This window comes from Mus caroli, unplaced genomic scaffold (genome assembly GCF_978045245.1).
Source record: "Mus caroli unplaced genomic scaffold, Mus_caroli_1 scaffold_8, whole genome shotgun sequence".
NCBI classification, from domain to species: domain Eukaryota; kingdom Metazoa; phylum Chordata; class Mammalia; order Rodentia; family Muridae; genus Mus; species Mus caroli.
The window spans coordinates 33,086,727-33,099,333 of record NW_028227263.1 but is presented as its reverse complement, the minus strand read 5'-3'; the positions used below and the strand labels follow the sequence as shown (position 1 = coordinate 33,099,333).

At 45.6% G+C, this 12,607-nt stretch overlaps 1 protein-coding gene across 6 annotated transcripts in view; it reads left to right on the top strand.

Annotated features, from left to right (window-relative positions):
- Window positions 1-12,607, top strand: part of Tead1 (TEA domain transcription factor 1) — a 227,672-nt gene that overhangs the window by 193,835 nt on the left and 21,230 nt on the right. For all 6 annotated transcript variants that reach the window (XM_021166757.3, XM_029479285.2, XM_029479282.2 and 3 more), the window contains one exon: window positions 5,622-5,795. In XM_021166757.3, the coding sequence (XP_021022416.1) occupies window positions 5,622-5,795 (174 nt within the window). The remainder of the gene's footprint in view (window positions 1-5,621; window positions 5,796-12,607) is intronic.

Genomic DNA, 12,607 nt, shown 5'->3' with positions numbered 1-12,607 from the left:
GAAGAGGGCGCCAGATCTCGTTGCGGATGGTTGTGAGCCACCATGTGGTTGCTGGGATTTGAACTCTGGACCTTCGGAAGAGCAGTCGGATGCTCTTACCCACTGAGCCATCTCACCAGCCCTTGTATTTTTTTAGATGTAATTTGTTACCACTGTGTGTGTGTGTGTGTGTGTGTGTGTGTGTGTGTGTGTGTGTGTGTGTGTGTATGTGTATATGCCATGGCTTGCAACTTTCGGGGATCAGTTTTCTCCTTCCATTGTGTGATGGAACTCAGCCCTTCAGACTTTTAATGCCGGTGCTTTTTTACCCACAGAGCCTTCTCTTGGCCTTTGATCACTTTTGTTTGTTTGTTTGTTTGTTTTAATTTTTTTTTCTTTTTAGAAAACACTCACTGGCCTCTTACTATGGGAGAATAGGATTTAATTCCACACTTAGCACGTGCTAAATTTAAAGTTCCAGCTTCCACTCTGCTGTCCTAACTCCTCAGTATAGCTTGTCAGTATTTTGAGTTTAATTCTCACTTGGCATTTACATTACAAACTGGTTTTATTTTTAATACCGCTGTATGATTTGTGAGCACTATTTTCTTCTTTATAAACTGCTCTCAATGTGATTGCCTCTATTTTTTTATCTGTCTAGTTTGTTTGTTTGTTTTTGTTTGCTTTTTATTTTTTTACACAAGTGTATCTTCCTAGGGGTTCCACATGCACACAGACACCCCACTTGTAGTACAACTCCAGAACTTTCTCTGGATGTTCCAATAGAGAAATCTCTCAGAACCATTTTTCTTGTCACAATCTCTCTGGGAGTCCACAGCTCACAGCCTTATTGACCCAGTTCCTCCCAGGTTCTTCTGGGATAGGCCCTTTCTCTTTGATCCTTAGAAATGTATCCCGTATCTACTAAAAACCTTCCGGGACAGTCAGTTTTCTGAAGCCTCCTGCATCTGAATGTGGACTCTGCTCTCATGTAAATGGCTAACCTGATTCATATGGCTCAGGTTTATAAAACCATTCACATTCTCTGGGAGGATTCTGCACACGTACTCCTTGTTAATGAAAGACACTACAATTCATGGAAGATATGTGGGAGGGTTTTTGTTTGTTTGTTTTGTTTGTTTGTAGATATATTTTTGTTTTATGTGTGGAAGTGTTTTTGCATGCCTGGTCCACGTGGAGGCCAGAAGCGCCCCAGGAGGCTGGATCCCTTGAACTAGAATTGCCGATGACGGCGAGCTGCTATGTAGGTACTCTGCTTTTGCAGAGCCTGTGAAGAAAAGCAGTTTGTAGTGTTTGCTTATGGATTAAGTGTTCCTAGCTCAGTGCCTGGTGGACGTTAGGTGATAGGCACGTTGGTTGTTCTACTAAAATCTACAGAGAAAATGCAGAGTGGGTACCATTTCTGTCGTCCTTGATATTTGGGTGGCTTTTTTCTTTTTTTATGCTCTGTCTGCATGTACACCTGCACGTTAGAAAAGGGCAACAGATCACGTTACAGATGAGCCACCATGTGGTTGCTGGGAATTGAACTCAGGACCTCTGGAAGAAAGGCCAGTGCTCTTAACCGCTGAGCCATCTCTCCAGCTCCTTGGGTGACTTTTTTTTAGGTTTTTCAAGACAGGATTTCTCTGTGTAGCCCTCGCTGTCCTGGAACTCACTTTGTAGACCAGACTGGCCTCTAACTCAGAAATCCACCTGCCTCTGCTTCCCAAGTGCTGGGATTGGGTGACTCTTTATAGCTGTTAAGTGCCTGTGAAACTTTATTCTTTGAATTCTCTGTATTTGTGGTTTGTGTGTGAGTGTTGGTTGGCGTGAGCTGGGGCATGCATGTAGAGGTCAGAGGAGAGCTTTGTGCAGTTAATTCTTTCCTTCCACCTTTATGCAGCTCCCATTTTTTTACACAGTACTATTTTCAAGTGAAGAGGTTGAGTTCTGAAGGATCATACATAGTCCTGGGCGTTGGCACAGGTCACTTGGCAGCTGCCTTCTTTAGAAAGTGCTTCCCCGCCCTGCCTTTTGGATGTCTGTGCCACTTTTGGGGAGAGCACCACCCTTTGGTTTTTTGTTTTTTATTTTTTGTTTTCCCAGGAAGCAGGCAACTAGTGGGGGGTCCATTTTTACCAGGAAAGCAGGCGGAAGGGACGGACTTACAGCCCCATCCAGCGTTCTTTAGAAGTTTGATTTCGTTTCAACATGGACTCAAGCACACCAGGTTGCTCTCCTCATTTTGCCCTTTGGGTTTGCAGTCAGGACTCCTGACCTGCCCAGGTTGGGTTAAGGGGAGAGCGAGGTCTGTTTGTTCCGTGCTGTGGTCTCCAGGACACCTTCTCCAGTCCTTTGTATTCTTAGAAATAGAGTCACCCCTTGGCAGCATTAAAGCCTACAGACAGCCCTGGCTGGGGTTTGGTTTCAAGTCTCCAGCCTTGGAGAGACAGCTCCAGCTTCTCTGTCCCTTTCAGCCCCTCAGGCATAGAGGTCACAGCCTCAAAATAGAAAGCTTTGAAGACTCGGTCCACTGCACTTATGACTTGATGTAGAATTCTAATTTAATTTCACAGACATGGGAGGTGCACTTCAGCTTTTCTCCTCATTCAGCTCTCGGGAGCAGTTGGCTGCACACTGGGAAGGGCCTAGGTGGTTCTTCCAGGAGATAGTGGTGGGGTCTGTGCAGAACAAAGCGTGCCTTTCACAGGCCCAAGTTTCATTCTTAACTTCAGACCTGTTTCTGAGTGTGTGACCTCAGACAACAGTGTGTAACTCTGAGCTCCTTTTCCTCCTCTGTAAGGAGAATATGAAGTCTACTGCAGCAGGGAGGACCTGAGTTCATGCATAGGAAAGATATGGCTCACAACAGCCCGGAGACACAAGACCTGGTCCGTCCTTCCTTCCTTCCTTCCTTCCTTCCTTCCTTCCTTCCTTCCTTCCTTCCTTCCTTCCTTCCTTCTTTCCTTCCTTCCTTCCTTCCTTCCTTCTGCACAGGCAAGAGGTTAGGTTTCCCTGGACCATCTGATTCAGAAGGGCCCAACTCCAGCATTTAAACCTGCTGCATACCTTTTGCTTGCTTCTAGCTCCTCTTGAGTGGTGGATATTTTTTCCCACTCCAGGGTAGAGTGACAGTCCAGGCCCAGACCACTAGTGGTCTTAGTGGCCTGTTTATTGACTGCTCTGTGTCTGGCAGGCTTTATGCCAGGTGTCACCTGCCTATGATTGTGGCCTCCTTGTCTTGAAACTCTTTTGTTGTACCGGCTCTGCACTGCCAGTGTGCACAGGAAGCTCAGAGGTCTCCTTCGTTATGCTTGGTCGGCACCATGGCTCTCAACTTGTTGTATGAACTCATTTGAGGGCGGTGAAAACATCTCTTGACCCCAGATTAGGTATCAACAACAAATCAGTCAAGATGTCGTTCAAGTCTAGCTTAGGGGAACCCCTGAATCCACTGGGCTCACTCAGAGAGTGTGAGTGAGGGGTTGCTTGCAGTGTAGTGGTGCGGTTGATTATCCAACCCTCCTTAAACCCTCCCCGCCATTTAACCATCCACGTGCCGGGGAGAGGAAAGGGGCGCTCTGAGACTCCCCAAGGCAATGTGCAGCTCAGGCAAAAATACACACAGAGTAAGAAAGAGCTCCTAGCTCTCAAGGGTCTGACGACCTTCCCTCACTCCCTCCTCCCATGAGGGACCTTGAAGGTCTCCAAGAGGCAATCCCAGCTGCCCTCACGAAGATAGTAATGACTTTTAGGTTCAAAGGACAGAGTTCCACAGAATGCTCTACCTTCTTGGCCACCATTGGAATGCCCTAAAGTTTTCCCTTCTGTTCACCTTCTTGACCTCTTGGCGACAACTGCTGTGCAGGGACGTTTTATCCACCCAGCCATCCTGTGTATGGGATGCTGGCATCAGATGAGACACACATTCTTCTCCTTCTCAGTGTCATGACCAGAGTTGTTCTCTTGGATAGCAGTCAGCACTCCCTCAGGGTGTATTTTCTAGAGTTTATAGCTAGTCCAGTTAAGGAAACTTGAGTTATTCGTGACCCTAAAACACTTCCTTTGTGGCAGTTCTTTTAGGATGGAAGTATTCACTGTGAATCTCCAGAGTTTTTATTATTATTATTATTATTATTTGTTTTATTTTGTTTTTTTGGTTTTTCGAGACAGGGTTTCTCTGTGTAGCCCTGGCTGTCCTGGAACTCACTCTGTAGACCAGGCTGGCCTCGAACTCAGAAATCCTCCTGCCTCTGCCTCCCAAGTGCTGGGATTAAAGGCATGCGCCACCACGCCCGCCCGGCTCAGAGTTTTATTTTGAGTGCTTGCTTTTCATTGGCTCTAGGATCTGTGGTGTCATTTCAACCTGCTGACAACCCTGTGAGAGCCATTCCATCATTGCTACCACTTATAGGACACTAAGGAGGCAAGGCCACTGCCACAGATAACATCACTGGGCCTAGGGTTTGTCCTTGAAATGGCTGAATCTGGACTGTGCATTCTTTACCAGTGGGCAGTGATGTAGGAACATTTGCCAAGCATTGAACAATTTGATTATTGCTGTCATAGTCTAACTCAGGGTCCTAGTTGGTAAACTATTGGCTTAAACCTTGTTTAATGGGTGGAGAGGGGCTCTGCTGTGTGAAGAACTGGAGATGTAATATCCCCTGTGATTCCCTGAATTTTCCTGGAGAGAGCCCCTGCTCTCCTGGATGTCCCTGGGCTGTGCCATTAGGTGGGAAATGCAAGCCCAAAGTGTCAGGTATCAAGAGTCCAGACAGTAGCTTCATGCTCAGCTGAACATTGACCTGATCAAGGAACTTTAACAATGGCCTGCGCCTGGTCTCAATTCTCAGAGATCCCAGTGTAGTGAGAGTGGGGTCTAGGCACTGGCAAGGTCTAAGTAATTGAGGGTCAGGACACGTGCCTTTGTATTTCCTGTACAAGGTCTTAAGCCAGATGTGGTGCCAACACAGTTCATCCCAAACAACAAACAAACCTTATAGAAAACCTTAGAGAGCAAAGCAAGGGAAGAAAGAGTGTTCTTTGTGAGTAAATGATTTTCTTGGTTCCCAGTTGACCTCTGCTTTTTTCTTACTGTCCCTGTTTGGCTTTGGAGATTCTATATTCATGGCCCTAACTTTGCATTCAACTGTGTTCACACACAAGTTTCATATGGGTTCCTAAGATGGCTGCTGACCCAGAGTCTCAGGACTCTCATTTTTGCTGGCAGTGAGTACCGTCTACCAGACTGCTGTGCCCACACTCCTTACTTGGAAAGCTGGGGCTAAAGGGGCCTTGTGGGTGATGCTGCTACGTCTGTATTTATAGGTGGTTTATGCTGTGGGTAAAGAGATGTAAAGGGTGAGCCAGATGAACTGGATAGTAGGATTGTTTCTTGGTTTGGTAGTTGACACGCTGAGAGGCTTTCCTTAGGCGTTTGGGAGACTCCCGTTGTCTGGAGACGGTGGGTAGACAGCAGTTGTTTTCCTCTGCGCTCGAATGACTTTTCTCTGTAAGCATGTGTCTCTTTTCAGAGATGAAATTTCAAGATCCCCACTCCTTCTCCAGTTCACACAGGCAAGTCCCTACTCTATGGAAATGTTTATAATAGGAATATCTCCGATGGTTTCTTGCAGTACAACAAACACCTCTTCGTGCACATCGGGCATGCCAACCATTCTTACAGTGACCCGTTGCTTGAATCTGTGGACATTCGTCAGATATATGACAAATTTCCTGAAAAGAAAGGTGGCTTGAAGGAGCTGTTTGGAAAGGGCCCTCAAAATGCCTTCTTCCTCGTCAAATTCTGGGTGAGTAGACCACGCTTCCCTGCTTCCTGGGAGGAGGTGCAGTGTAGCCAGCTGTGGCTGGTTCCATACTGACTGGGTAGGCAGGTCCCAGGGTCCCTCACGTGGTGACTCACAGGTGGCTGGAGTCACAATGTGAAGCTTGAGACAATGCCTGTCCCCTTTCTGCTGCTTTTCACTCCATACACCAAGTGACTGTGACTATCACTGGAGCACAGGGCCTGGGGTCAGGAAGAAGGGAGAGGTGTGTGCCTCAAGATTTTCTAAGTGTCAGAGAGACTACACACTGACTTCTCCAGTAGCCGCTTCTTTCCTGGTCTGGGAAGATGGCTCCGCTGTACAGTGTTAGCCAAGCAGCATAGATCTGAGTATGGTCTCCCACACTCATGTCGGATAGACAGGTGTGGAGCATGCACGTGCCTGTCACGTAGTGCTGGGGACCCAGACAGGAGGGTCTCTGCGCTTCACTGGACAGCCAGAGCAGCCTGCTTCATGATCCCCATGCCATTGAGAGGAACCATGCTCTCTCCATTGAGAGGATCCCCATGCTCCTGAGGAACCACATCTGTGGATGTCCTCCCACCCGCACACAACCAAAGGGGAAAGAAAGACAATCGGTTCCTGCTTGCACAGGACTTGGGCCACTTGAATTGTCCCTGGTGCCTGGGCTGGCTGATACGCTGTCACCTCCGGAAGACACTCTGTGTCCCTTTGCTCCCAGTGGCCAAGTGTGGGCCAGCAGCTCTGTTTTCTGTTCAGGTATAGATGAGTGTGAGGACTGTGTGGGGAGCATGGGCAACAGGCAGTTAGGATTGAGAGTTGGTGAGTCCCCAGTCTATGAGAAGAAGCTTCAAGATTTATGTCCTTCAGTGTGCCAGTCAGGGTTCCCAGTGACATGCTATCCTCCTGGGTCGTGCAGGCCCTCAGACTTCTGTTCTGTGTACTGATCCAGATACCATTTTCTTTTCCTCTGCTGTCACCAAGCCAGCGCCTTCCTGTCTCAGCACCTTCCTTACTGAAGCAGGCCATTGATTTTTTTTTTTTCCCTTACCCCGTTCCATTTTGTGGTTAATCACTTCTCTTGCTGGGTCATAATTATTGGAACATGTGTTCCGCTCTCCTCTGGACTCTGGCTGCCCCCAGGGGACCTTATTCACAGAGTGGCTTCCATTTATTGAATGCCTGCTGTGTGTTAGGGGTGGGCTGAGTGCTTTACATAGATTTCATGCTGTAAGTGGAATTTGTCTCATATCCAGCTAAAAAGGCAGACCTGGTCACAGCCGTGCACCAACTGCTTGAGGCTGGGGACCTGGTGCTTGAAATCAGATCTGTCAACTTCAGAACACCTCCCTGTGTCCAGGCAGCTTAGCTCCCTGTGGGTCACAGGGTTTGTCACCCTAAGGGTCTCCATATTTGTGACACCAAGCATGTGTCTCCATATTTGTGACACCCTAGAGGGAAAAACAAAACAAAACAAGCAAACAAAAAACCAAAAAACCTAGCCAATGTGAAAACAAATGGGTAGGTTAAAGAAAAAAAAAATGTGTTAAATTCCTTTGAGGAATTTGCATATTAAATCTATTCAGCTTTTCCATCCCTCTGTGGTGACTAGGTTACCCTGACTGTGCCATCAGCACTGAAATGTGGATGGATATGATCTCATTGATACAGGGCAGCCTGAGGAAGTTGCACCAGCCGCTTTCTAAGCTGATGGCTGTTTGTAAAGATGCTCAGGGATTCGTTATAAGATCAGCACTGATTGGTTCTTCAGAATCCTGCTTGCTTGTTTGCACTCATTCAGCAAATTCTCCCTTATCCCAGCCTGATCTGGAACTGCCTGTGTAGCCAACGATGACCCTGAACTTCTGATTCTTCTGCCTTTATTCTTTATTCTTCTGCTGGAATTGTAGGTATGTGCTACCACACCTGCCTGTTAGGTGCTGGAAATGCAACCAGGGCTCCATGTATACTGAGCTAAGCATGCATTCTACCAGTAGAGCTCTGCTGCCAGCTCTTCCTCAGTAGCCTTTAATAGACTGATAAGATCAAAACCATATACTCCTTTGAATACTGAATACTGAGGTGTGCCCTGATCTGCACCCTGCTGATACTCAGACTGGCGATATAGCAGCAGCAGTGGGGAAGGAGTGACACAGTAGGGCCCAAGGCCAAGGCTCTGCTCCCAAAACACACCCAGCATTTAGAAAGCACAAGTCAATCCAACAGGTCCTTTGTGCATTTGAACACACCTGGGACCTAGAGCACATGTTGGAAATGGACACAGTGAGCTGGCTCATCATGACCTGGAAGGACACACACATTATCTACTGCACAAGATAAAATTGAAGTTTGTAAGCTAGAATTTTGGGAAATTTGTTCCTGTTTCAGTGAACTTCCGAGGTACCCAGTACTTGAAGGATTTCTCTGATGTATTCACAGTAGTAAGAACTGTGCTGGAGAGACTGGTGGCTTTTAATGTCGTGGAGGAGACAAGTTGTTTGTTGTGAGTTTGGACTGCTCACACACTACAGCTAACCCCTGAGAACCTCTGGCTGCAGAGATGGCTCAGTGAAGTCCTTGCTGTGCAAGCATGAGGGCTTGAATCTGATGCCCAGAACCCACATAAAACACCACGTGTGGGGACATGCATCCGTGATCCCAGTGTCAGAGAGAAAGACACAGATGGATTCCTGGGGCAGGCTGACTAGCCAGTACTTAGGGAATATTCAGGCAAACCTTGCCCCCAAATACTGGATGAAGCCAGCAGGATAGCTCAGTAGGTAGAAACTGCCAAGCTTGATATCCTGAGCTCAATTCCTGAGACTGGCAGAGTAGAAAGGGAAAGAGGCAACTCTCAAAAGTTGTTCTCTGCTCTGCCCCCAGGTACTGTCCTCACCAAATAAATGAGTGCATGAACAAAACGTCATTAAAATAATTAACAAAACAGGGTAAGCTTTGAGGGACCACACCAGAGGTTGTTCATTGGTCTCTTGGACACTGTGTACACAGAAGAAAAATAGATATAATAATTTGAACAGCCTATTACCTATTACCAATGTAAAATTCTCCCCAACTCCCTTTCCTTTTTGGAGGCAGGTTTTATTTTTACATTTTGTAACACAGGCTGGTCTCACACTCACAGAGATTGGGACTGCTTCTGACCCAATGCTAGCATTAAAGGATCAGCACCCTGTGTCCCCCTTCTTACTACTTTAAAAAATATAAGCATGCTTTTTTTTTAAGATTTATTTATTTTACTTATATGAGTACACTTTAGCTGTCTTCAGAAACACCAGAAAAGGGCATTAGATCCCACTACAGATAGTTATGAATCACCAATGTTGTTGCTGGGAATTGAACTCAGGATCCTGGAAGAGAAGCAGCCAGTTTTCTTAACCACTGAACCATCTCTCCCACCCAATATAGGCATGCTTAGCTGCGCCTGGTGGTAAGGCAGAGACAGGCAGATCTCTGAATTCAAGGTCAGCCTGATCTACAGCATGAGTTCCAGGACAGCCAGGGTTACACAGAAAAAGAAAAAAAAAAAAAAAAAAAACCAAGCCGGGCGTGGTGGCGCACGCCTTTAATCCCAGCACTCGGGAGGCAGAGGCAGGCGGATTTCTGAGTTCGAGGCCAGCCTGGTCTACAAAGTGAGTTCCAAGACAGCCAGGGCTATACAGAGAAACCCTGTGTCAAAAAAAAAAAAAAAAAAAGAAAAAGAAACAACCTGTTCCGGAAAAAAAAATTGGTATTTATATCTATCAGTCGGTCTATCTATATATGCATGCATGTCAAATTTTAAAAGGTGTATATTAGTATATATAATTTGGTTTTTGAGGCTACTGGAAGATAAGTAAAAACTGTCTGTAGTACAGAAAACAGATATGAACTATGAAAAACACAAGCTGTGTTTTAAGCCTCAATGGTCCTTGAATCAAGTATGACAGTCATTGTTAAAGATAGGAAATGGGATTGTTTATCCAAGTTAATAAGAAAGCATAAGATAATTCGAGAAACCACGTTCACTACTTTTAAATTAAACAGTAGTGGGTTTTAATGATGATAAGATTTCTTATAATGAGCGTTTTGTTTGAATGTGAATTGGTGTAGAAGGTGCTTTAGACACATTTTTCGGTTTTGTTTCCAAAATTGCCCCTTTTCCCCAGTGGATTAGCTGCTTCCCCGAGGGGCCATTTGGGCCATGACTTGCCTGATAATGTCTCCTAATAAGGAGGCCTAGATTGCAGTTGTGTGGCTTGTGGTGTGCAAACTTTGAATGTTAGTCTGTGAGCCCAGACACTTCTATGTTCTATTCAGGTTTACAGGATTAAAATTGAGCACTTCCATGAATATGATAGAAAACGTGACTCATTCAGCACCACCGTTGGGAGTCCTTAACCTTTACAAGGGAGGAAATTCACTCGGATCGGTTAGGACAGAGGAGAGGAGGCAGTTTCAATCAGGCTGAGGTCTGGAGTCTCACTGGCTTCTGTAATGACTTGGTGAGGATGAGCTGTGCTCTTAGCATCTCTGTCCTCGGGTACCAGCAGGTGCGTGCCCTGGACGATGCTTCAGAAGGTTTAATACTCCCCTTGAAACAGCCTTTATATTAGCAATTCATGCAGCAGGCTTTCGTCTTAGTGTGAATTCACTAAATTACAACAGAGACCCCATGCCCAACCGCTCTCCCTTTTGCCTCTTTCTCAAATCAGGAGGACTCTTAATTTGCTCATTTGATTGCTGTTGAAATCCTATTTTCAGAGCATCTAACCTGGGTTCATTCAGTAAGGCCAGACAACCTGAGGTGTTTTCTATGGAAAAAAATATCTGTGCTGTGATTTCATCAACTCACAAACAAAGCAAATGGCAGAACATAGAGCACCAGTATGGACACCTCAGGCGGTAGAAGCTTTTATGCTGGGCTGGGCTGGGCTGAGCTGGGCTGGGCTGGGCTGGGCTGGGCCGGGCAGAATTAAACCAAATGACATTTACAGAGGAAGTGAATTTAAGTGCTTAACTCAGTAAAGAATTCAGATGAAGCTAGTATCTCAGAGGATCTCAGATTTCTACTTTTAGCCCCACTAAAACCCGAGTGTCGAGATTACTTGTGTAAAGAAAGCTGTATGCTTTCACCTTATAGCCCAGACTATTCATAATATGGTTTAATGTGATGAAACCTTATTCGTACACGTAATTGGAGTAATGAGCTGGGGGCTGGCTGGAGAGATGGCTCAGCTGCTAAGAGAGTCTGCTGCTCTTACAGAGGACTAGGGCTCATATTTCTGCACCTGCATCAGGGAGCCACAACCTTCTATAACTCCAGCTCTAGAGGATCTGACACCCCATTCTGGCCTATGAGTGTACATGTGCACGCACACACAGATACTAAAAGAAATCTGCATGCATGTGTATAAACACACATAAAAGTATGTGTGTTTTTCCTTTTGAGAGGTAGGTGTCACCTGGCTAGCTGGCCTCAAACTCACTATGTAGACCAGGCTGCCCATGAACTCACAGAAAGCCCCCTGAGTCTGCCTCTTAAAGTCTTAGGATTAAAAGCATGAGCCACCATGCCCAGTCCAAAATACAATAAATCTTTATAAAACTTGTAGATCTATAATTATGTATCTTCTTGCCAGGCATAAAAAATTCCAATGTCCATTTAATAAGTTGTTTTCCTTCCACATCATTGTAAATAGTTACATCTTAGGAACTAAGGTATGGATTACCCTATTTTTTTTTTTAAAGATTCATTTATTTTTATTTTATGTGCATTGGTGTTTTGCCTGTAGATATATATGTCTGGGGGGGGGGTTCAGATCCTTGAAACTGGAGTTATAGATAGTTGTGAGCTGCCATGTGGGTGCTGGAAATTAAAACAAAATCCTCTATTCCCCAGCCCCTTCACTATATTTTTAAATAATGCCTTTTTCACTATAAATAACAATATGTTTATGCTCACTTAATTTTACATTATTAATTATCATGTAACCTTGACTGCCCTAGAACTCACTCTGTAGATTAGGCTGGCGTTGAACTCATGAAGATCTGCCTTCTTCTGCCTCCCAAATGCTGGGATTAAAGCTATTTAACACCATGCCTGCATAACCACTTTTTAAAGGGATTTAAAAAGTGAGGTTAATTTGGTAACCATACAGATGTGAGAGAATTCTATGAACCTGAGAAAAGGTGAGTCAGTTATCTGGCCTGTAGAAGCCACATAGAATCTCTTCCTTTGGGAGTTGCCTAGAGCATGCTGGGAGAATCCCTCTGCCAGCTGCTGGCCAGTCCTCAACTGCTTTCTCTCCTGGATCATCGAGCTGTGTTTGCTAGCAAAACTGGGGACAGGGTGCAGCCATTCCTGTGTGTGTTTAAACATTATCACTGTCTTAGGAGAGCTGCCACTGAACAGAGGGACAGACAGGGACAGACAGAGGGGCAATGTCCTTCCCACACTTGTTTTGTTTTTTGTTCTTGTTTGTAGTTCCATGAAAACCCAGTTGACACCCTTAGTCACAACCCTCAAATCTGTTGGATGCTCAATCGAGATCCATTATCACCACTTTGTCTCACATTTAAAAGTAGGGGGCTAGAGAGGAGGCGGCTTGGAGCTTAGCAGTTGAAAGCATATACTGCTTTTCCAGAAGACCAGAGTTCCGATCCTAACATCCAGTCGGTGACTCAGCACCACCAGTAGCTCCAGCTCCCATGGATCAAACACCCCCGGCTTCCCTGTACACCTGCACTCGTGTACGCAGTCGTGCATGCACACAGTCAAGAAAAGAATAAAAATTATAATCTTTTGAAAGTAATAC